We start from the raw sequence: 24,476 nt of genomic DNA, 5'->3' as shown, positions 1-24,476 counted from the left end.
GCAAGTCACTCCGCGCTGTTGTTGCAACATCTGTTTCTCCCATCCTTTCTCTGCAGAAGCCGAGGCAGAATACATTATGGGGTTGCAATTTCCCCTTCATGCTTCCCATCCTCTTCAGCCCCCTGACACAGTCTGTATTTGAGGCCTAACTCAGGCTGTCAACACAGCCAAGACAAATATATTTAGTCTACCTTAGTTTCCTTTGCGGTTTCAGTGGGGTGTGGTATCCATCATTTCCTGCCCCAAATTGATTGCGCTGTTGCTTTTCGTTGTCAAACTGCTGTCAGCTTTTACCCCAGAGGAAGCCACGTTTCTCTGCTGGGCAAAATAATTCATGGTGATATAATGCAAGCTTGTGTCAGTAATGAAAGAACATATGTCAGTAATAGAAATAGTCTTTTTATTTCTCCACTAAACAAGAGACCACTTGGAGTTCGCACGATACTCCCTTTTGGGTAAAAGAATGACAAATATTGATAAAAACAGGTGAAACAAACACAAGCAAGGAAGTAGCTGATTCAAAAGATTATATTCTGGCTTTAAAAGACGAAAACAGAGGTGGTTTGTTTTTTTTTTCTTCTGCTGGTTAATGCTGACAAATTTAGTGCAGCTCCATTCAGAACTAGCTCATAATTTTCCACCTTGAAAAAGTCCAACCATACATCTTCATGTTTTGTGTCTGCTGATGGTGGGGAGTTAATCACAAGCACAACAGTTGCTCAGCTTGGATGACCTTGTAATTTCTGTAAAGGAAACAAATCAGATGGCAGTACAAGTAGGTAAAAGAAGCAGACTGGCAGGAATAAATTGTACTTTATAGGCTGATGATTGTAAAATGGAGAAATTGCTTTTTGAGCAAAATATTTAACCTCTCTCAGAAGTAACAGTTTGCATTTTTTTTCCCCTTTGGTGTATTATGGCCTATTTTGCAGCACATGTGCAGGAAATCAACATAGGTAGTCCTTGTAAAGGAGTCAAACACATATGCCCAATTTTTTATCCTGACTCCAGTCAGCTTTTAAATATATATGTGCTCATATATGTGCACTCTGACTATTACTGTGAGCAGAAGCAGGACTGCTAGGGACGTAAATCTAACTTGTGTGCATGGTCAGCTATCTGTGTACAGAAACGCAGGAGTTTCATATGCAGGTTGTTGTATGTGAGTAAATGCAGGTGCCTTTTTGAATAGTTGCCCCTGTAATAAGTAGGAGTTAATGTTTTATGTTTGTTTTGTATGGGATTAAATGCCTTTTGGACAAATGTACCAAGGAAGAGAATATACTTACCATTACACCTGATACAATTATGTAAGACTGGAATTTTGCATGTTTTCCCTAAGACATAGTGAGAACACGAGCATCACTTAGAGATGATAAGAAACTTTTTTGCATACGTGCAGAAAAGTTACAGCTGGTCTTTTAGAGACAAGCACAGATGAGAATTATGCTCATGCTTCAGTGCACTGGGGTTCATAAGCACTGCACAGACCATATGTGGGGGTTAAACTAAGTCCTTAGCCTCAGACCTGACCGTGTAAAACTACCACTTATGTTAATAACATTATTGAAGAGGGAGTGTTCTCACGTGCAGTAGACCACATCAACGTGTCTGTAAGTATGCAGCCCGGAATATTCATTCCTTGCCTTTCTGCTGATAAATAACTTTCAAACCGGCAGACTACAGGGAAAGCACATTAGCACCAAGGTAAATTCAGTAACCTGGTACTTCACTGACATCCCTGAATTCAGGAAGCAGCAACACTAATGGTTAATGAGCAATTAATAAAATAAGCGTTCAATATATTGTATTTGCTAAATGAGCAAGCATCTATAATGTCAGACCTGGACTGTTTATCCTGCAGAATACCTGAGTTTTTCAGCACGCTGGAAAAGTCTTCATGATTTCCTTTGTTGCAGTAATCAAGGTAGAAACAGTCTTCCTGCCTCCCTGCAATCAACTGGCTTTGATTTAAAAGCTAGCCTTGCAAGCAGGAGACCCTCATCTCAAACAGCAGGGGCTTCAAAGGGGCCAGCCCGCTCCCTCAGCAGGGAATAGGAACGATGTCTGGACCGTCACCCCTTCTCCTGCATGTGCACAGGGACCTCGGTTGCCTGGTGGGATGGCGGATGGCAGCATTTGAGGTACCTCAGTCGCCTGGTGGGATGGCGGATGGCAGCATGTGAGGGACCTCAGTTGCCTGGTGGGATGGCGGATGGCAGCATTTGAGGGACCTCAGTTGCCTGGTGGGATGGCGGATGGCAACATTTGAAGGACCTCAGTCGCCTGGTGGGATGGCGGATGGCAGCATTTGAGGGACCTGAGTCACCTGGTGGGATGGCGGATGGCAGCATTTGAAGGACCTGTGTTGCCTGGTGGGATGGCGGATGGCAGCATTTGAAGGACCTGTGTTGCCTGGTGGGATGGCGGATGGCAGCGTTTGAGGGACCTCAGTCGCCGCCTGGTGGGATGGCGGATGGCAGCTCGGCTGCACCCAGGCCCTGTGGGGGAGCGTGCAGGGAGATGTAAACTGCAAGTAAATGCTATCCTCAGGAGGCCCTCACAAAAGCTACAGAGAAAGGTCCCCGGCCATCTGCCATGGAAGTCTTTTCACAGCCCCATCAGCTGGCCCACCCCCAGGTAAGCCTGCGAGCAGCATGAACAATGACCTCCTTTGGCCTGTTTGGCTTCACTGGGAATTTGGAGCACCAGAACTGGGGTCCCTGGCTTTGCTAGAGCATTCTCTGCCATGGTGCAAGACTTCCCTGCCCCAATATCCAGGTTTCAGCTGTAAAAGGAGTGCAGGCAGCCCTTCTGACAGGAGTTGGTTTGTTTGGAGTCAGGTTTATGGACACACTGCAGCTGCACACCAGTCTCAAAGTGGGGAGCAACTACCCTGATGGGACTTTGGTGCCTTCTTGAATGTCCCCGTCAGGGCATTCTCCAGCTGATCCCAAAACCTCCCTCTGCTCCTTTCAGGAGAAGGGGAGTGGCTGATGTCCCAGGGCCAGAATATCCCCAGAGACTCCTTCCCTTTTCCTGGTTAACAACTGAGTGTAAATGCCTGGTGTCCTTCACATTCGGGATGGGCCAGAACCATTAACCCTTCCCTTGTTTGGGCAGACATATATGCTGAGATAGAGACCTGGGCAACTGGAGGGGTCACAGAGCTGTGTGATACTCCACCATCCATTTCGTCTTACACCTCAGACTAGCAAAGAAAATCTAATGCTCTACTGCATCTGGAAGAGATGCCAACATTTTGCGCTGCACTTTAATTCCAGTGAGTTAAGGGCTCCATCATGTTTTCTAATGTAACATGACAGATGAAAAAAGGCTCTGTAGCAGTGAAAAGATATGATTTTTGCTTCTGAAATATATCATGTGTGACACATTTTTGGGAGGTACTTTTATTCCCCTTTGCCTTGACTAGTTCATCGTCTTTCAGAGTCTTTATTCTGCCTTGCTTCTCCTTGTATTTCAGTAATGCCAGTAGCCCCGCTCCACCCCTCCCTGCTTCAAGATACCGTCCAGCACTTGGCCTCAGTCTGGAGGATTTTGGAGCAGATATAAAGACAGTAATGGGGAAATGCAGGGCATCAATGGGAGAATACTAGGCGTCACAGCTCACTTGTCTCAGCATCCTGCCTGATCTTGACAGCCTCAGATTTGATTCTCCCACCTGCCCATCACTGTAGCTTCCCTTTCTCTCAGTTCTGTGCGCTTGTCACTAGACATGTCATGTTTTAACAATTAGGGCACGTGTTAAAATCTTCAAGAGAGAACAATGCTGCCTCACTATTCAGGTGAAAGTATATCTGAAAGGCTGAATTTGACCCAGCAGTACTGAAGATTTAGTGCCATCTTTATTTTCTTTAACGTTTCTTTGATCAGTCATGGCAACTGGGAGAGGTGCCCGAAGACTGGAGGAAAGGAAGTGCCACTCCAGTATTCAAGAAGGAGGACTAGGGGAATTACAGGTCAGTCAGCCTCACCTTGATCACTGGGAAGGTGATGGAGAAGATAATGCTGGAAGCCATATCCGGGCATGTAAAGGACAAGATAGTCATCAGGAGTAGTCAACATGGATTCACAAGGGGAAATCATGCTTGATCGACATGATGAACTGTAATGAAATGACTGGCCTGGTAGACGAGGGAGCAGTAGGTAGTGTCTATGTAGACTTCAGTAAGGCTTTCAACATTGTCTCCCATAAGATCCTTACAGAGAAGTTGTTGAAGTATGGGCTGGATGGGCAGATGGATTGAAAACTGTCTGAATGGCCAGGCCCAGAGGCTGGTGATCAGTGGCACAAAGTCTAGTTGGAGGCCAGTAATTAGCAGTGTACCCCAGGGGGTCAATACTGGATCCAATCCTCTTTAACATCATTATTAATGATCTGGATGACAGGCGGAGTGTACCCTCAGCAAGCTTGCTGATGACCCAAAACTGAGGGGAATGACTGATGTGCCAGAGGGTCGTGGCTGCTATCCAGAGGGACCTCAACAGGCTCCATAGCAGGAGCCTCATGAAGTTCAACAAGGGCAAGTGCGAAGTCCTGCAGCTGAGGAGGAACAACCCCATGCACAGGAAATATGGGGGGGGCCAATCAGATGGAGAACAGCTTCACAGAAAAGGATCTGGGGATCCTGATGGACACCAGGTTAGACATGAGCCAGCAACATGTCCTGGTGGGAAAAAAAGGGCTGAAGGTATCCTGGGCTGGATTAGGAAAAGTATTGCCAGCAGGTCAAGGGAGGTGATCCTTCACCTCTGCTGAGTACTGGTGAGGCCAAGTCTGGAGCGCTGTGTCCAGTTCTGGGCTCCTCTGTACAAGAGAGATATGGGCATATGGGAGAGAGTCCAGTGAAGGGCCACAAAGATGATTAAGGGACTGGAGCATCTCTTCTACGAGGAAAGGCTGAGAGAGCTGCCACTGTTCAGCATGACGTAGAAAAGGCTCAGGGGGAATCTTACCAACATCTATAAATACCTGAAGGGAGGGTGCAAAGGTGAAGGAGCCAGACTCTTCTCAGTGGTGCCTGGTGACAGAACCAGAGGCAATGGGCACAAAGTGAAACACAGGAGGTGCTGTGTGAACACCAGGAAACATTTTTCTTGCTGTGACAGTGACCAAGCACTGGCACAGGTTGCCCAGAAAGCTTGTGGGGTCTCCCTCCTTGGAGTTATTCAAAAGTCACGTGGACACAGTCCTGGCTCTAGGTGGCCCTGCCTGAGCTGGGGAGATGGACCAGATGATCTCCAGAGGTCCCTGCCCCACCATTCTGCGATATCACCAGGCATCAAAAGACCTGACAAAAGTCTTTGTTTATTAGTAACATCTTTGCCTTTTGAAGTGCGTGCCATTGTTGGCTGATTTTTTGTGTGCCTTTGGTGCTACAGAGTGGCCAAGTTCTGTTTCAGACTTTCCCAAGTCCTGACTCACTTCACTTCCCCCAGTCTAAGGTTACTGTGAATGTGTCCTATAAAGCTATTCTGGTGCAATGCTTGACAAATTTCTCCTGCTTTGGGTTATTGCACAATGGCTGTGCTGGCACAATTTAGACAGGTCACAAGCTGTAACAAATGCCCGTCTATGACATGTAGACCGTAGAAGTCTCTTGCTCACTTCAGTTCCAAGAGAGTATGAGGTTAGCCCTTGAGACAAAACTCCTCGTGCCTCACTCCATGGAAAAAATTACCAGGACTCAGTTTCTAAACAAGAACTTCTCACAGGCACACTGAATTCACATGGAAATCAACTCCAGACGCCCAGCTTCCCTTAAGAAGCATTTATCTCAGCCCTGCACTTCCCCATCCCCTCAGTCCACCTCTGCCATAGTAAAAAAAAACCCCAAGTCCCAGTTTCACTTCCAAGAGATTCTTAAATTCCTTGCACCCTTGTATATCTCTTTTCTCCTTTTCTGGGTATCCAAAGGAGAGCCTTAAGATCTGCCTTCAAAACTTTCTTTCTCTGGGTGGCTCCAGAGACGACAAACAGCGATTTATTGTTCTTTCTCAATCTGGGGAATCGGGACCTTGCTCCTCTGAGAAGCACCCCGGACAGCCTGCAATGGTGCCGTCTGGTAGCTGTACAACAGCAGTGATCCCCAGGAGCACAGTGCACAGCAATGTTCTAGTGGCTCTAGTAAGAAAATAGGATGGAAGCATATTTTTGATGCACGTTTTGCCAAAACCGCTGCTCATCGACGTTTGAAAAGCTGACAGAGTGTAGAAGTTGCGAGACATTTTTTCACCCCTCTTCCTTAGCAGCTGGTGTTCGTTAGCTGGTGTTCGTTAGCTGGGCTCGGCAGAGCTCCACTGCTGTCAAGCAGGAGCAAAGTTGTTACTAGCACTAGGTAATCTCCAGTCCTGAAAGTGGGCTAAACACTCAAGATGTGCAGATGTACATTCAGTATGCTTGTAGAGCAAAGCACAAGTCCCCATGGCTGTGGCCAGTGGGGGCTGGAAGGAGGGACTGAGAGAGTGTATTCTTTTGCTTCGGCTCAGTGCTGATGCGTGAGAAATGGCATGTTTTACACTCATCATGAAGCTGAGCAATGCTAGGAAGCAGGCACTGTATCTGTTTGCCCAGGCCACCCCTGCCAGCATGGTTTTGTGGCAATCTGCAGCCTCTCATAGCAGTAGGCGCAGTTTTCAGTTGTGCGAACACTTTGTGCGTCAGCGATACGTGTTCGGAAGGGATTTTGTCAGGCTGACTGTGCTGACTCCCTGCGCTGTCTCTGTCCTTGTCTTCGCTGCAGCTGGATATGCAGAAAACAAGCGGCTGCCACAAAACCAGGACAGCGAAAGCCCAGGACAGAGGTAGCTTCAGTCCTGGCATCTGAGCATGCCCTGCAGGGAAAATCCAGGCTTCTCCTGTGGCATGTCAGCGGGCATGAACAAACAAACTTTGCTCTCTTGCATACAAAATGTTTTAAGTATTAACTGTCTTCAGCCTCTCTGCCTGAGTGCCAGCTACATAAACAATTCAGACCAGTAAGGAGCTCAAAAAACAATCACCAATTTAAGGCAGTCTTTCTTTAGAGGATAAAGAATTGCAAAAAACCCACCGGGTTTTAATAGCACCCGCGTCTGAAATGTCACAGGGACATCTACGACACTGTCCCAGTGGGGTTTAAGAAGTGAAGTGTCTAAAGTGTAAAGGAGAAATGACTCTTCAAGTCGGCTGGGCCAGGAACAGGTTTCTCTCCCATTTTGTATAAGGAAAATGGAAGGTGTCGTTGGGCATGCCCTCCCCCTCCTTAGTTCAACATCAGCTCTAATTAAGAAAAAAAAACAATGAAAGAGCTACTTGTCTCCCTCAGCAGCTAGAGCGTGATAATGAAGCAGGTTTGTGCACTGATAGAGCGTCAGGGGGAGCTGGGGAATGTGCGGGCAGGAGTACAGGCACCTGGTATTAGTTGGAAAACTAAAAGTGGAGGAACTTCGGTAGGTGTTGAACTGAGCCCTGGAAACTTACGGGAGAAAATGGAAAAAGCTGATGTCACTTTATGCAGAAGATGAAGAGAAAGGCTGCAGCCTGCTCAGTGTATCACATAGAGCTTGTATGTCCCTCTGGAAGTGTTTTGTTTCATGGGGTTTTTTTTGTTTATCTTTAAGTTAAGAGTATTTGCCTGGAAATAGGGTCTTTGGAGATTATTGATTCCTGCTGCTAAATCTTTATTCAATGTAGTAAGCCTCTTTGTAACATTTCGTTTGTTTTGCTGTGGAAATACTTAATGAAGCCACAACAACAAAAAAAAGATTATCACTTTATGGTTCAAAGTTAGCCTCCGGGTAATTATCTGTGTCTCGGTGACTTTGAGAGAGGAAAATGCAGGTGGGACAAGAATTCTCCTGAGGAAAAAATATCTTCTTATGCGTTTAGGCCACTAGATTTAAACCAAAGGTGATGATATAATTATGAGCAAATTGTGTTTAATGTCTTGTCAAAATAACAACAATGCAGTTTTCTAAGGCGTGTGGGGTTTTTTAATTGTAACCAGGTGAATAGTTTCTTCTTTTTTTTTCTTTAAAAATTTGGTATTTTCTGTCTCTGGTGCAGCATGTTTTAGCATGTTTTCACTGATGTGCGATGAGGTGCTAATATTTCTAGGTTTTGCTAGTGCATAGAGGCAAAAGCAGGCACTGGCAGTGAAGGTGTTAAATACACACCACCTGCAAGGGATCAGGTTGTGTTCTTGAACAAGGTGGGAATTAATACAATGAGCAGATCTCTGGGTAAGGTGATGAAACATGAAATTCTCTAGAAAGGTAAGAACTGAATTCACAAACAGTGATGCAGATAGAAAAGAATCACTGTTGTAAAATGTAGACAAAGACCCAGTCTGGTCAGCAGGTGTCACAGATCCAGATGTGACCACTGAATGGCTAGGAATGACCCCGACATCTGTGCTGCAGCTGGCAACGTGGCTGCTGGGGAGAGCTCTCCTTGTAACCTGCTTCAGTACTTTTGTGCTTGTAATTACTGTAGCAGTTACTGCAAGAAGAGTTGTGTCTGCTGGGGCTGGCTGAATAAGGGCTTTTTGCATTTGGTGGTCAAATGGAACAAAATAATCAACAAGTGAGATACGGAAAATGGAATAAAAATAGCAAATTGAGGCATTCATTTTTTATTACAAACTGAAAACTAGCATTTCAGGTCAGAAGCAAATATTTTATTGAATGCCATTTTTTAATCCTTTTTTAAACTTTCTTTTTTTTTAAAGAAAAGTATGTCTAGTGAATTTTTTTCTCAGCTGAAACTATTCACTAAGTTTTGCCTCACCTCACAGATAGTTTCTGACCTACTGGAACTCATTTTTTCTGCAATTTTACTGTTTGTCACAAACATTTCACCCAGCCCTAATTTTTAATCTTCAAGTGCACATTTTAAGCCATAGCCCTTTGCAGTAATTCACTACTATTTATTATCCGCCTTTCATGCAGTCTAGGGGTCTGAAATCCCTGTGGCACAAAATAGTTAATCACTCTCAAAGCTCTCGGATTTGTTCACTTCCAGGAATTTTCACTTCAGTAACAAGACAAAGTGGGAGCACCATGCTGTTTCCTATACATCTTTACTCCCAGAAACGGAATTATTGTGGTTTTGAATTGCTAATGCTGCCAGCTTCTGTTATAAAAGCATTTATTTGGAATTCCTGTATTGTGGCTGTTCCAAGTCACTGAGCATTTTAGCTTTTGATTCATTTCTCAGAAAGCGGCTAAGTTGCTTTTTTCTGACATTACCAATGTAAAGTGCCTGTTTGGAGATTTATTTGATTTCTGCAGTATTGTTTGTTTGCCTTTCTTCATGCTGGCACTGGTAAAATGGTCTATAACAAAATAACATGGTCAGGGGATATACAGAATTCCTGTTTCTCCATTCTTTGAGTGGTGTGTCGTTGCTGTGGTAGCAGAGGAGACTTTTTCAGGTTGGCCCTACAGTTGTTGAGCTTGCTGTCTGCAAGCTGGTGAAGCTCTCCACCCAGGTTTCCTTCGTTAATACTAACAGCTTTTTGCATTTCGGATTGAGATTTGCCATGATGGTCACAGATTATTTGGACTGCCACCCTTAATGGGTTTGTTTGTTTACATGTTTTAAATGTCCGTGGCTTGGTATTTTAGGATTACAGTTGTGTTAGTGAGTATGTGAATAAGAAGTTAGGGTGCAATTGCTTTTCCATTTAGGCAAATCGCATACTAACAGTGCTAAAGGTGTAAGATAACTGCTAATGCACAGGCTATGCACATGCAGTCACTGTGGTCCGTATATAATCACCATGTAATCACTGTGGTCCACAGAGGCCCATCAGGAGGCCTGATCTTCATGCTAGCTAAGTATAGGGAAGATGGTTCCTCCATTACATGCTTCATCCCATAACCCTCCCTCGGAGCCAGGAGCTGTTTCTCAGCATAGGCAAAATTTAAATTTGTGGCAGCAGATTTCTCAGAAGAGGATCATTAGAGGAGAGGGGCACTGGGGAAGATCAGTGGGGTTTTAGAGGGTTGTGGAAGGTTTGAGCAGTGAGGCTGTGCTCCCCATTGTCATCCCTCAGCCTCCTTCCATGGTTTCTTCCCTGGCCCTGCAGACATTCTTCCTGCTTAAAGCTTCCTCTTTCTGTCCCGAGGCCACCACACATGCACAGGAATAACTACTTTATTCCTGTATCAAACCATGCTCAACTGTGCAAGCTTCCCTGAGCACTGGGAGCCAGGGCAGGGGGACATGCCAAGAGGGAAGGCAGCTCCGCTTTTCTTGCTCTTGCTCAGAGATGGCTCTGCTTTCAGTAGTGTAACTTTTATGGTAAGAAATGGCCATGTGCTGCAGACTGGAGGGATACTCCAAATTTGTTTAATCCAAGTTGCTAAAAACACCAGGGGTGGTGACACAACTCCAGTCACAACTGGCTTGGTTGGGTGACAAAGAGCTGAAGTGGTCTGGGCCCCTGCCTCAAGTCTGTTATTTGGCAGAGCGGTCCTTAGGATAGTTCAGGAAGCCCTTCAGCAGAAGAAGTTTGGGGACACCTTTGCAAATATATTAATGATGATCTGGTATCCTACAGTCTTCCAAATACAAGGTTACACCTCAAAACTGGGTAGGTGCAGGAGATGGCAGCAGAATCCTCCAAAGACTAGTGTTTGGAGGAAAGGAACATTGTCTTTAACCAGAAAAAAGTAGCTTACTATAAGGAGTAAGGCAAATAATGTTTCTAAGGTTTAGCATCTAGATCTTTCCTTCCAAAATGTATCTTTAAAGACTCATTGCTGTAGGTATGGTCACAGACACAAAACCATAGTACTATAGAGAGAACAGATTTTAAAACAAACCAGACACAATAATGCCTATACATAGCCTATACATAGCAAGCATGTCTTCAGCTCAGATTGATTTTCGTGGTGCCATGTTATTCAAGTCATTCATGGGTTGACCTTGAAGTGTGAATTATGATCTCTTTATCTGTGTAAAATCAGCTTTTGGTTCAATATTATTACATTTGGAGAAGCAAGTGTCTTCTCACAATGCCATACAGACAACAGAAGGACAATAGCTAACATTTTAGAACATTTTTTTTCTTTATTACAATGGATACTAACATCCATCTGTTTTTTCTGGCATGCTTAGATTTTCAAACAGGATTTAGTACATTTTGCCCTCTGGATTTCTACTACTCAAAAATATCCCATTTTTGTTGTTCCAAAAATATGTTCTTGAATTAGTAAATTCCCTTCTCTAAAAAAGATTGTTCTTTGTTTCCTACTGCAGTTGTTGGATATTTTGTTCTTGGGATCAGTGATGAGAGATTTGAAAATTAATGCTGCAAAGCTCATGTGGTATAACTATCTTAATTCCACAATGCCCCCTTATTTTTTTTTATTTAAATCATTTACACTTGCGTGATCATGTTTTATATGACCAGCCAGCATTTGGCTAAAAAGTTTGTTGTAGTGAAACAGTATGGTAATGAAACAGAGGAGGCTCCATTTTAGAGCTTGAGGTGTGAGACGTGAGCTTGCATGTTCTTGCAACATTCCACGTCAGTAAGCGTTTTGTAGTTAGTATTATTGAAAAAGGGACCAAAATCTGAATTTGTGTGTCTAGCACTACTTGGCTTTATCTTTAGAAATGAATAAGAAATTAAGTATTTCCTTGGGAAAATGCAGGTGTCTGCATTGTGATACTGTGGTCTAATGAAAGATTGATGCCTTGGGTATGTCCATTATTCACACAGCTATAAAACTCTGATTCAACTCCGAGTCATAAGACTATCTAGTCATTCCTTTATTTCTTTTAACAAAATAGAGAGTTCATGGCACAAGATGATTCTGCTTTATTTGAGGATTTTAAAGAAATATGTTCTGTACATGAGAGGCAAGATTTTAGCTTTATGTAGACATAATGAATTGTCGAAATCTACATTTTTCATATCATTCTCTTTCCCCAGGAGACCTAATCTGGGCAGCCTATTCTTTCTTGGGGAGCTTGTAACTTTCCCCAGAGTAAATCAAAATCATAACTCCTCAATCCCTCAGTCAGCTGAAACAGAAAAGACTGCATTATTTGAGCTATGAATCAAGAATGGATTCACATGGGCTAAAGAATGAGAAAGCAAATTGGTGAGGTTTAGAGTTTTAAACAAAGGGCCAGCTTGGTTATATTTTTCACTATCCAGAGATGCTTGAGCAAGCAGAAAATTTGCTGATTAGTTTTCCTAAAAATCCTCACCGCAATCTACACTAGGCAGGCTTTAAAGTTTATATTGAAGCTGTTTCTCAACACAAAACCAAGTCTGAGATAAGCATAATTTTGGGGGGTAGTAAAAGACTGCTTAGAGCCTAAATAAAAATCTGAATAAGTTTAGTTGAAAATCTGATTTTCCTGCAGAGCCCAGCTGCAAATATATTACGGGAGCTGTTATTCAGTTGGTTCGTGTACCAGACTGCTCTGTATTTTTTGAGGTGCACTAGGAAGAACTGCTGAGCAAAGGCATTGCCTCTCTCCACCAGGATATGGGACTGTTGCAGCAGTCCTAGACCAGGTGGTCCAGCCCAGAGAGCAAATTGGGATGCTGAGACAGCAGAAGTGTCTTACCAGTAAAGCACCATCAGAAAGTACTTAAATCTTCAACCAATACTTACCAGGTTTTCACCAAAAGCAAGCACTGCCTACCAAAATTGTCTAAGTAGTTCTCATCCACAATGTGTCTTAGTGGTCCTTCACCCATTTACCCAGGGATGAACCAGGGGTCTCTACCTGCTTTGGTCTGCTTTAGCCATTGCCACAGGCTTCTTTATAGCTAGAGAAGCACCACCATCTCCCAGGGGCTGAATGTTTAAAATCAACAGGGAAGTGCAGAGCAGTCATTACATGGTAACTGAATCGTGGCAAACGCTCCTTATGGTTTTATTGCCTTAATTTCTCAGGAAAAAGAGTTATAAGGCATATTATCATGACTGATACCAGAAGACTTGTCACATAGGAAAGTGAGCTTGAAGGAAGAGATAATGTATCCTACAAATTAGCCAACATCTTAATGGAGTCTAGTACAGGAATCGTAATGGCGTAAAACTCAATTTGCTTCTTTGGTAGGGATTTTCTATTTAATATGCCTTCAGTTTATTCGCTCATTCATAAAACAATATTTAATCCCATTTTATAAATCTTCTTAGGAGAAAGATAGTTCTCTGTGGACCCTAGTGTCTGGCTGGCAATATCTGGGCTGATACTACAGAGAAAGTGAACGTCCAGGCTTACAAATAGTTTTTGCTCATTGTGCAGTGACGTAAGGAAAGGAGGTAGTTCATTCTTGCCCTCTGCTAACAGTTAACTGGCAGAAGCAAATACAAGATTTTCTTCTTCTCTGTTCCTCTCTTCCAGTTTTCTGTACTTGGCATGGGAGTGCAAAGAGCCCCTGGTAGCCTATACTTCATCAATATTGCTTTGCTATCAACATTATTATTGGGAAAGGCAAGCTAAATTAAGCAACAGTAAGACTCTTTACTCCCATTGAATTTTCCTCATGTCAAATTATATAGCTGATATAAATCAGCGCAGTCATACTGGCTTCGGTTGTGCTCATTTATGCCAACTAAAGAGCAACATGACAAGCAGTGCTTTGTAGCAGCTGGCTTCTCACATGCCCGGCTCAGATTTACTCCTCTCTTAGAGCAGCCTCTAGGGTGATATGAAACCAGGTGCAACTGAGTAAAAAGATTTGCATCTACAGAATAAAATGAAGGGTAGCTCCAGAGGTTATGCCTCACTGCGCTCAGAAGTTATTTTACATCAGGGTGACCTGTGTCATCAGGAACAGCTGTGTGAGTCTGGCTGGGCTCCGAGATGTTTTGGGGATGTTCTGGACACCTCACCACACTGCTGCGTGCCCTATTGTGGCCACCTATGACCTGTTTGCCCATCAGTCCTGCTCTTGGGTCAGGCACACCAGATGCCACCATTCAAGCACTGGAGAGCTGCTGAGGTTCTGCCTCTTGTATCTGCAAATGCTCCAAGTTAACAAGCCTGGCAAGAATATGGGGCATCATTTTCCAGCAAGCCCTGTACTATATCCAGCCATTATACTTACAGACGACCCCATATGAAGGTCTTAAATTTTCTTGCCCTCCAGACAGAGGCAAAGATGAATTCCTGATACCCAGGAAACACATGTCCAGCACCATCCTCTTCACACTACAAGGAGCTGGATGGCGTTAACCAGCCCTTTTGTCAGAGCTCATCTACAACAAAATAAGGCACTCAGGAGAGAAAACTCATGACTTCTAGTAGCGGACAGCCGAGGCAGCCAGGAGCGCCTTGCTTCAAAGGTGCCACCAGACACAAGAGCTGCAAGAATCTGACCCTCGGCCCCACAACCGGTTGGCCGCTGTCCTGAGAGCCCTCTGGCTATGGCCACACTGCAGAGCAGGGTAGGCATCACTTTGAGGGCTCTTAATTTAAGTGTTTTGTATTGCCTGGGGAGATGTACAGCCAGTTTTTCCTTTTACTGCTCCAGCAGGACACTGCCACATTGAGCAGAAACTTCCCATTCTGAGTTCTGTTTGCTGGGCAGGCTCTCACAGTAGCATCCATCAGTGAAGAAGCGGCCTTTCTTCCCTCTGTCTCCCTGAAGAGATTAGAACCCCACCAGCCAATACTTTGAATCTACAGTAATGGGTTTTGCACCATTGTCCCTCCTGCCCCAAAACTCCGACTCGTCCACCATGATGTGCCCAGCCCAGAGCAAATTCAAAAAAAACCCAAAAAAACCCAAACAAAAACCCACCACCACACAATGTTCTTATGGAGAGCTGCTTGGCTCTTCTTGTATAGTTTTAGCAGAAGAAGTGTGGTGCATTTTGGTCGTGCAGGGAATTAATTCAGAAAATTGGTTTGCTGTCAAGTTTATCTTTGTAAATTTGAGCAAACTTTTATTTTTCACTGACAATCTGATTTGGATGTTATTTTTTCAGTGAAATTGTAGCAAAGTTTTCTTTACCTCACCATAAATCTTGGGAAGTTTTCTTTGTAGTAAAACCTTTGCCAGTATATTTACAAAACCGATATTAACGGTATTGCAAAAATATATGAAGTATAAACCAGGCAGTACATTGCAAAGCACAAATTACAACAAACCAACCTACCTATCCCCTTGAATACCTGAAGCTTATTGCTAAACTGCATGGATGGCACAGTGAAGAACAAGCATATTCACACAAGAGATTTTAGACACAGAAAGCGCTGTTAAAGATTGTTACTTTTTAAGGCCTGTCTTGCCTGTTCCTTGGTTAGACACCTATGCTCTTACAGCTCTGGAGTTACCTTTCTGATCAACAGCAGCACGGCACATCCCACTCGATTCTTCCAGTTTTCAGAAGCAGATCTGTTCTTTGCTGTTGCACCAGGCTTCTTCCTCACCTCCATTTTCTCCTGTTTATTCTGATCGTGCTGCTAATGAGACACTTGTTTCCTGACCTCTGGCCTCTTGACAGCCTCGTGCAGCCCCTGTGATGTTAAATGAAATGAGGCACAGCAGCAATCCAGCAATCAAAACTACTGAAATCAGCCTCTGCAAGATAGGTGGCCATCATTAATAGTTTTCATTCTGGGCAGCACAGGAGGGAAGGTGGAAGAGGGGAGGTGTCACGCCTGGTGTTTGCCAAGATCAGAATGGCACACTGGAGATGATACACTGAAATTTGGTGGGGAAAAACCTTTATCTTTGCAGCCATGGTAACAAAGCAATAGCTGCTTACGTTGCTTGATTTACAAGATCAGTAACTAGTATCAAGATTTTCGAAGATGGTAACGTTAACAGCTGTTGAACATCTGGCAAACCTAGAAGTTTAGAGGCAAGAAAAAAGAACTAAACCAAAGCTGTTCTGAGGAACTGGTGGAGCTGTCAGTAAAGCCCAAAGATAATCTGGGGGCAGAGGTCACTGTGGCAGCAAGAAATGAAATTAGAAAAGCAAGAGAACAAGAAATAATTGTGAGAGCTTGGAAACAAAGGGCTGGGGAAGGGACTGGTTTGATTGAAGAGCTCATAAAGGAGGGACTCACAGCGAGGGAGCAGAAGCAGGCTCAGTCAGTCCAAAAGGGATGATGGAAATGGGGATGTAGCAGCAGTTCATGGAGATGAAAACAGGCGCTGGTACTGGAGGCCAGGCTCCTCCACAGCTTCTATTCGTTACCTTCTTTCTCCTCCAACTGTGCATCGCCACTTGCACTGTAAGGACCAGTCATTGTTTTGTTACACTGCGAGGGTACCTCCTTATCTTTTCCTACTGCCTAAGTCTCCCTATTAAAAATTCTTGGCTTCGTAAGAGTCCAGAAGCCATCGACAACCCATGAACGCAGATAGCTTCAGATCTCCAGAGTGTATCTATTGAAAGTATCATGGCTTCTTCTGCCACGTGAGTGTATTGCTTGAAAATGATGGTCCTCATTTAGGCAGAAGCACACTGCAGCCTGAAAAGGGTGGATTATGGGATCCCCAAAATAATTTGACTCTCAAAGAGGAACACAGTTCACAGGTATTCCTGGCTGGCTTTTACTAAGGGCTCTGCCACGCAGCATGAGGAAGAATCCCACAGTCTATAGGTCTCCGAGCAGCGCAGGAGTAGAGGGTGCATATAAAACCAAGGGCATACTTGGAGGAAATCTCTGTCCTCTTGTGTGGAAGCAATGACACAGTGAAGTGAAAGCTTTGTTTAAATAGAATCATAGGTCAGAACAGACCTCTAAGATCATCAAGTCCAACCGTCACCCCAACAGCACCATGCCTACTAAACCATATCCCAAAGTGCCACATCTACATGTTTCTTGAACACCTCCAGGGACGGGGACTCCACCACCTCCCTGGGCAGCCTGTTCCAATGCCTGACCACTCTTTCATAAAGAAATTTTTCCTAATATCCAACTTAAACCTCCCCTGACGCAGCTTGAGGCCATTGCCTGTCATCCTATCACTCATTACTTGGGAGAAGAGACCAACACCTGCCTCACTACAACCTCCTTTCAGGTAGTTGTAGAGAGCAGTAAGGTCCCCCCTCAGCCTCCTCTTCTCCAGACTAAACAGACCCAGTTCCCTCAGCCATTGCTCATAAGACTTGTTCTCTAGACCCTTCACCAGCCTCGTTGCCCTTCTCTGGACACGCTCCAGCACCTCAGTGTCCTTCTTGTAGTGAGGGGCCCAAAACTGAACACAGTACTCCAGGTGCGGCCTCACCAGTGCCGAGTACAGGGGCATAATCACTAGATGCATCTACTTCATGGCAGGTACCCCCATAAACACACAGAAGACTTGGTCCTTTTCATAAATCACCTGTGTAGATAGATAAAACTTCTGCCTTTTGTTACAAACGCTCCAGTGTGAACTGTTCTTAACAGAACTGTTAGCTGAGTCCTTCAATCCCTTTTTTCTTGGAAAGCAGAGGACCTTTTCAGGACCATTCTCTTCAGACTAATTTCTCCTTTTACTTGAAGTGTGACGTTTGTTTCTGTAAAAGCATCTGCACACTGGATGGCTGGGGCCTGTCCTTAACATCCCTCTGATGCATCCTCTTGAAAAGCATCACGATGCGGTGGATTAAAAATGTTGTATTACTCCATTCCTGCAGACACACATGGTGGGGCGAAGAGTGGCAACTTTTTGATTCTCATGCACTGCTAGAAATAGAGTAGTTTAATTGCTTCATAGGCCTAAGGTGAAGTCTCCCATTAACAACAGTTACTGTATCTTAAAGATGGTAATAGCAAGCACTTGAATAGCACTTTCTGTTTTCAAAGTACTTTGCAGACATTCTTTACTTCTAAAGTAAGGATGAGTTTCTGTCCCTCTCAACACTTTTCTAGTGAGATAAATATTCAGTCTGCTGTGGGAAAGAGACAAAGCTAATGGCACCAAATTCTCCACTGGCCATAGGGCCATGTTCTGGTGTTTTGTGTTCATTGTGTAAGGTGGTCCGGGAGGACGTATGGCTGGTATCACCTCTGCTGGTGGAAATCCTCAGGCTATATGGAGTCAGATGCCTGTAGCACTTCTGCCTTCATGTAGCCGGTGTAGGGGGTGGGCTGCTACGCACCCTGCGTGCTTCAGCCCTGTGCACCACGCACGGTGTGAGCGGCAGGGGTACCGACCTGGCGCCTAGGTGAGCTCCTGGCTCTGGAGAAGGCTGGGGATGTATGCGTGCCTTGGAGTGGCGGCTCAGCCCCGGGGCTAGGAGGAGCCGCTGTCAGACATCCCTCATCCAGCCTTGTGGAGACAGACCCCCGTCAGCAGTCTGCCGTGAGCTGCCGTGCCCCGGGTCCGGGAAAGCATTCATGGCAGAAGATGGAGCCATGCAGCTGGCGTTCGTATCACGCTTGCTGTCAGTACCTGATACCTCACAGGGGAACTGGTGAGCCAACTGGCAGAGACTGGGGCCCCCAAGTTGAGAACGTCTCTGGATGACCATGTCTGAAGGAAGAGGAGGCTCTGTCCTGTCGCTGGCACCATTGACAAAACTCCCATTGACTCTGAGGAGAGTATGAGGAGGCCCAGCAGTGTTGACTTCTGATGTCATCTCCCTGGTTTACTTTGTTTTCCAAAGACCCCTTTGTGTTTCTCTCCCTTGCTTTGTATTCTGAATATTCAGACTATTTCTATGCTCAGGGTCCCCATTTGTAATTAGATTGCGTTTGTTGTGACCCTGTTACGAACAGGTTGACTAGCAAGTCACGCTGATCCTTCAATAGAAGATTTAATAAAAGCCGCAAGAGGAGGAGGAGGGAAGCGAGGGTGCGGAGGAGGAGGAGGGCTGCTATTGTTCTGCCCTCGGTGCTGCCAAACCACCCCTTGTTTTTTCTGTGGACTGTCTGTGTGCTCAAGCGCTGTTTGAACAAACAGGGCGCAGTCAGGAGGCTGGCGAGAGGGCAGCGAGGGGGTTAGATGGGTCTCAGCTAGAAATACTTGCAGGAGTCAGGAAGCAGGCATGGGAGGAAGGAAATTAAGTGAAGACATCTGTGTAGCTTAGCCTGCAGCAGCACTGCCTGGGGTAGGGGTAGGAGAGTCATGCCTAAGATGACACAACATACTTTGTCTTTCGTGAGTTGAAAACAGAGGAAGCTGCGAAAGCGAAGCATGGTCTGTGTCACGCATGGTCTGGGCGTACCAAGTACATAATGGAGCAGTGTCAGTGCTTTCTGCTCTGCCTTTCACACCCCAAAATAACTCTTCAAGACAGAGAACTGAGGAGAATGTGATATGGTCCAAAAACTGATCTTGGACTTTTTTCGCAGACGACTGAGCCAGAGGCCGACTGCTGAAGAATTGGAGCAGAGGAACATCCTGAAACGTAAGTCCTGATACTGCTGACGTTTAACCTGAAGCCAGCTAGTTTGGGTTAGTTTGGATGTGTGTTGGGTGTTTTTTATAAAACATCAACTGTTCTGTGTGTGCATCATTAATAATAATTAAGTGCATCGTAAATGCAAATAAGCATGCAAGGCGGTAGCAACATCTAGAGCTGCAGAAACAATTCTTTAAAATCCGAGTCAGTAAAATCACAAGAATGAACAATCTATGGGGAAAATACCCAGATGCTGAATCTCTTTTGCAAATCCTGTTCCAAACAGAGGGTCGGTCATTCTGAAAAGCCTTTATGCAGCTCTTACACAGATGAGCATCCTGTTATAGTTTAGTAAAGACGTTAGGGCATGGCTTGATTGTTTTTCCTAAAAACCTTCACAGCAATCTAGACTAGGTGGAGGCTTTATTCAATTAAAAACGGAAACCAGTGTGACTCAGGATTATTTCCCTGAAAAGTTCCCCTGCAACTCTTCCGTTAAATCAGCCAAAAACTTGCTGGTAGATTCCCAGAACATTAAATGGTGTTTTAAACAGACAAAATACCATTTATAGAGCCTGGTCTAAGTTAAGTTAGTGGATACTTTGCCACCAGCTTCAAGGAAAGCAGGACTGGATCTAGCACGAATACTGTAAACTCGTGAATGAATAGGGAAGAAGACAGTTTCTTTACTCACTTTACTTTTAAAGACAGTTTCTTTACTCACATTGAAGTGGTTTGAATATAAAAGTTAAAAAAAGGGTGTTTATCTAATTGTTGTTTCTTTGGAAACAGAAAACAAAAGAAACAAGTTCTTCCCTTTTTAAGTTGGTAAATCCATCATTCCAGGGAAATTTAAAAATTACTACAGAAAAAAGGACTCCTAAATGGTACCTTAAAATACTGTAAGTCTCCTTAGGGAGGTCCACCATTTACCTTCTCTCGTTGTTCAAATAACTGCATTGTATGGAATCATAAAAATGTGGTAGCAGAAGATTAATTCTCTGAAAATTAGCAGAATTGATGGATTAAATACTTCAAAATCAGATTCCTAGTGAGTTAATGATAGTGTTAGTGCTCAGCAGGGTTTGTTCATCTCTTCATGTTACTATGTGTGGCAGACAAAGAGACAGAGAGAGACACCACTGTCAGTGCAAAGAGGAGAAAAGACCGGACAGCGGAGCAGCGTGGGCGAGGCCCAGGCTTCCAGGAAAGCCATTTGTTGGGGGCCAGCCACCTTCTGATCGCTGTGCTCCTACCGTCTGCTCCTACCTCCCGTGCCTGGCAGCTGGAGAAAGTCAGGGGCAGAAACTGGGGAAGCAGGTGGCACATCCGGATGTGATTGTCTCATGGGAGGGTAGCAGAACAGCTGGAGGGCGGAGGAAACCTGCAACGTAACTGATGCCAGGCTCAGGCAAGGGGGGACAGAGGCCAGTTCTCTGGGCAACTCGTGTTGTCACCCCGGGACTTGCCACCAGCATCACCCAGCATGAGTCATGCACCACCTGCCACTGGTGCGTGACCAGTAAACACCGCCCTGACACTGGTGAGGGTGGGGGTCTCGGGCAGCTGCTTTGGCAGCAGTGTTTGAACCAGCATCAGCAGAGAGACCGTATCGCCAACACTGGGTGCCTTGCAGAGATTCCTAAAGTCCACGTCGCCAAGCACAGCAGTCACAGTAGAGACCTGAAGATCTCTTACATTTCAGAGGAATTACCCCTGAGTCACACTGGTTTATTTTTTAATTGAATAAAGACTCTTAAATGACATGGATGTGTTTGAAAATATTACCCTGAACCCAGAACTATATTGTATTTCCTAAATGGAAGTTTTGTAGCTTGGTTCCTAAGCACAGATCTGCCCCAAAACATGTGTGTCTTAGTAGACAAACAACTTCATAATTACAGGAAAAAGCAGTGTGGTATTTCCACAGCATCTCAGCTTGGTGAAGCACAGCGGGAAAGGAACAAACAATTAAAATAGTTACATAAAATAAAAAAAGAAAGCATAAAAATGCTCCACTCTTAAGCAAGTAAATATAAATAGTATCTGGTTTGTACAGCACTACTTTGTGTCCTTTCCCTAGATTTCTGAGAAAAAGCATTATAACAAATATAATGGAGCCTAGAGAAAAAGAGCCATAGGAGGCAATAATGAAAAGAGTAGAAGTTCTCTGCATAAGCAGGTCAAGCTATTTGCAAAAGCCTAGTTCATAGTACATACAAAAAAAAAAAAAAAAGAAAAGAAAACTCAGGAAGTTCCCAGGTAGACTCAGTGGGATTTCTTCTGCAGTTAAAGCTGAAATGTCCTTGTCTGCTGCCATGATGTTCCTGTTACTTGTGTAACCACATTATTGCCCATTCTGATGCGAAGAAATGAGGCAAAATGCGGTTGGACATTCAGTCTTTATACATGAAGCGATCATTTCATAGCTCCGTGTTACTGCAATAATTATGAGACGGTCAGCTTTATGGAGTTGCAAGGGCAAGACGTCCGTTGCACAAGCTCCACTATTTGCTGGGTAGCAACAGAAAGGTTACAGCAGCCACAGCAAAGAAACCGAGAACAGGGACACCGGTGCTTGAAGGGTCCTTCACTGAAGTATACCCAATTCACTGGCTCTTATTTAAGTCAAAGGCACGTAGTGAGAGGAGTCCAGACCTGCAGGGTTCGTGTGAAGACTAAAGAACACTTTTCTGCAGTTAATACTTGCCCGCTGTGTTTATGAGGAAGGATGCCCGAATCCCCCTCACACACCACCCTCGTGCCACTTCTCAGATGGATACAAGTACTTCAGCTGTCAGCCTGGCACTTTCAGGGTTGTGTAAATTCCTCACAAAAATGGTGGTTAGGTAGGCTCTGAGGGTCTCAGGGGGGACATTTCACACTGGCACAGAAATCAGATCTGAAAATCACACCCACGCCCACCCACTCTCGCACACAGAGGTCTAGAGAAGCAGAGCATCTCCTGAACACGTAAGATAAAATGAAGCAACAGTTTTACAGCTTCACAAGATTGGCATGACTTAATTAGCTTTAAAGAAATAGCTAAGACAAAGTCACTTTCTGGTTTCAGAGGAGAATGTATTCCTAATTTGCAGCTTTTACCTGACTGAGGTCTTCAGCCTGCCTGACTGTCTCTGAAGGTGGGTAGCTGGGCTGAGAAGTGGGGAGAAAAGAATGACGTCATATGCTGAGTACAAAAATGAATGGCCATAACTAAATTTTATACGTAACTCCTTGACTGCTTGCAGTTCTGCCCTGACTCTCCGTGGGCTCTGTTTAGCACTGTGGCTCTCTGGCTTAATCTTACAAGGATTTATTAGTGGCTCTGCTTCTGAGAGTACGCATTTGCAGGACCAGCTCCTCCAAATTTGAGACACAAAGGGAAGAACAAAATTGCTCGAGGAGCAATTGCTAGAAGAGAATCCAGCTCAGAAGGGACAGGAACCATTGAAAGAGGAAGAATATATTTATCAGTGTAGGTATTCCAGTTATCATTTAAAAAGCCATTTGTGGCTCCCTGCTGTCTGCTATTCTTTTTACTCCAGTATCAGTTTCCTTCCTGAAAAGGTAAGCAGTATTTTTGATAAAGTGGCATTTAAAGATCAGAAGCATATTGTAAAACCTTGTAACATTGACTCGCTCTTGGTCCACTTTGGTGGAGATTTCCCAGTCCTGCTGCAGTCAGCAGTTGTGGTAGACCTGTCAGCTCTACCGCCCTGAGCAGCAAGAAACCTGGCTTCCAGCCTCACTCTCCTCACCTGCTCAGGGACTTCTGTTGTCTCTGAACCTTAGGTCTTATTTCTGTGCCCCAGTTTTGAATATGTTGGTTTGCTCTCTACATCTGAAAGGCAGTCGTAGTGAGGTGGGTTTTGGTCTCTTCTCCCAAGTAACTAGCGATAGGATGAGAGGAAATGGCCTCAGGTTGCGTCAGGGGAGGTTTAGGTTGGATATTAGGAAAAATTTCTTTACTGAAAGAGTTGTGAAGCATTGGAACAGGCTGCCCAGGGAAGTGGTGGAGTCACCATCCGTGGAGGTGTTCAAAAAACGTGTAGATGTGGCACTTTGGGACATGGTTTAGTAGGCATCGTGGCCTTGGGTTGACGGTTGGACTTGATCTTAGAGGTCTTTTCCAACCTTAGTGATTCTATGATCTCCCCTGCTGTGGGCAGACTTCCTTTGGGTTAGGGCCTCCTTATATTGTTTTTGGGTTGTCCCAGCTGGTTCGTGGGAGTGCTGACCTGTGCTCTCTTGGCTGAAGAAGTTACAGCTGGCGGTTCATTACTGCCACTCTGCCAGGGTGCCTCCTTCTCCTGCAGGATGAGCGGAGAGGAACATGGAATTCCCCCATGGGTTTAGTTCAGTCCAGAGATGGATAATATAAATCAAACCACCTGTCCCAAACTGGCCTTTGAGGTCATCTGTTATGCACGACCATGACTGGAGTAAGGAGCAATTCAGCCACAAACAAAGCAGTGGAAACAGATCCTAACTGGCTGAGGAGCTGAGTACCAAGAAACCTGGGCTTTTAGAGACTTTGAGTAAAGTTCAGTGGAAAGACATGCATGACAACCTGCTCCTAAGTTGAAGAAGAGTTAGTATACTCAAATGTTACTGTCCTCTTGGGGGGATAATGGTTGAGGCTTGCCCTGGTAAGTACTTGTAATGCAATCTTTTGGCTTAATGCTGAAAGTGGATTGCTGTGGGATGTGCTTTTACACTCCAGTGTGATGCTGTGAAGGCTATGATGGCAGGACACTCTCTCCTTACTCGACTCAGGTCACGGGAAGTTGCATATTTTGCCTGGCACCTCTATTCTGTGGGGGTTTTTTCCATTCACTCCAAAGAGTAGTTCTCAGAATTTATTCAGTAGATGGGAGAAAAAAAGAAGCATGTGTTCCTTTTCCAACCACTGACCTTGCAGCCTCACTGAATCCACCCATATCGTAGCTTAAGTCCCTGAGGCCACCAGGCCTGTGGGCAGGGAGATCGCAGTTTCTGAAGAGCTGTCTCGCTGCCTGGCACTTCTAGAAAGTGACACACATGAAGAGGTGCCAGCACAGGGAAAGGAAGGAAGCTGTGGATCTTTTACAAACTGTGTGAAGAAGAGCCGATCGAGGAAGTTCACCAGCCCCAGAGGGACATGCTGT

General features: G+C 44.7%; 1 protein-coding gene across 10 annotated transcripts in view; it reads left to right on the top strand.

Moving 5' to 3' along the window:
• The window catches only part of PHACTR1 (phosphatase and actin regulator 1), a 413,139-nt gene that overhangs the window by 369,132 nt on the left and 19,531 nt on the right, over positions 1–24,476 (top strand). For all 10 annotated transcript variants that reach the window (XM_075416933.1, XM_075416934.1, XM_075416935.1 and 7 more), the window contains one exon: positions 19,277–19,332. In XM_075416933.1, the coding sequence (XP_075273048.1) occupies positions 19,277–19,332 (56 nt within the window). The remainder of the gene's footprint in view (positions 1–19,276; positions 19,333–24,476) is intronic.

The sequence above is a fragment of the Opisthocomus hoazin genome, chromosome 3, assembly GCF_030867145.1.
Source record: "Opisthocomus hoazin isolate bOpiHoa1 chromosome 3, bOpiHoa1.hap1, whole genome shotgun sequence".
NCBI lineage: Eukaryota > Metazoa > Chordata > Aves > Opisthocomiformes > Opisthocomidae > Opisthocomus > Opisthocomus hoazin.
The sequence above is the reverse complement of the archived record's forward strand: the minus strand, read 5'-3'. Positions and strand labels throughout refer to the sequence as shown.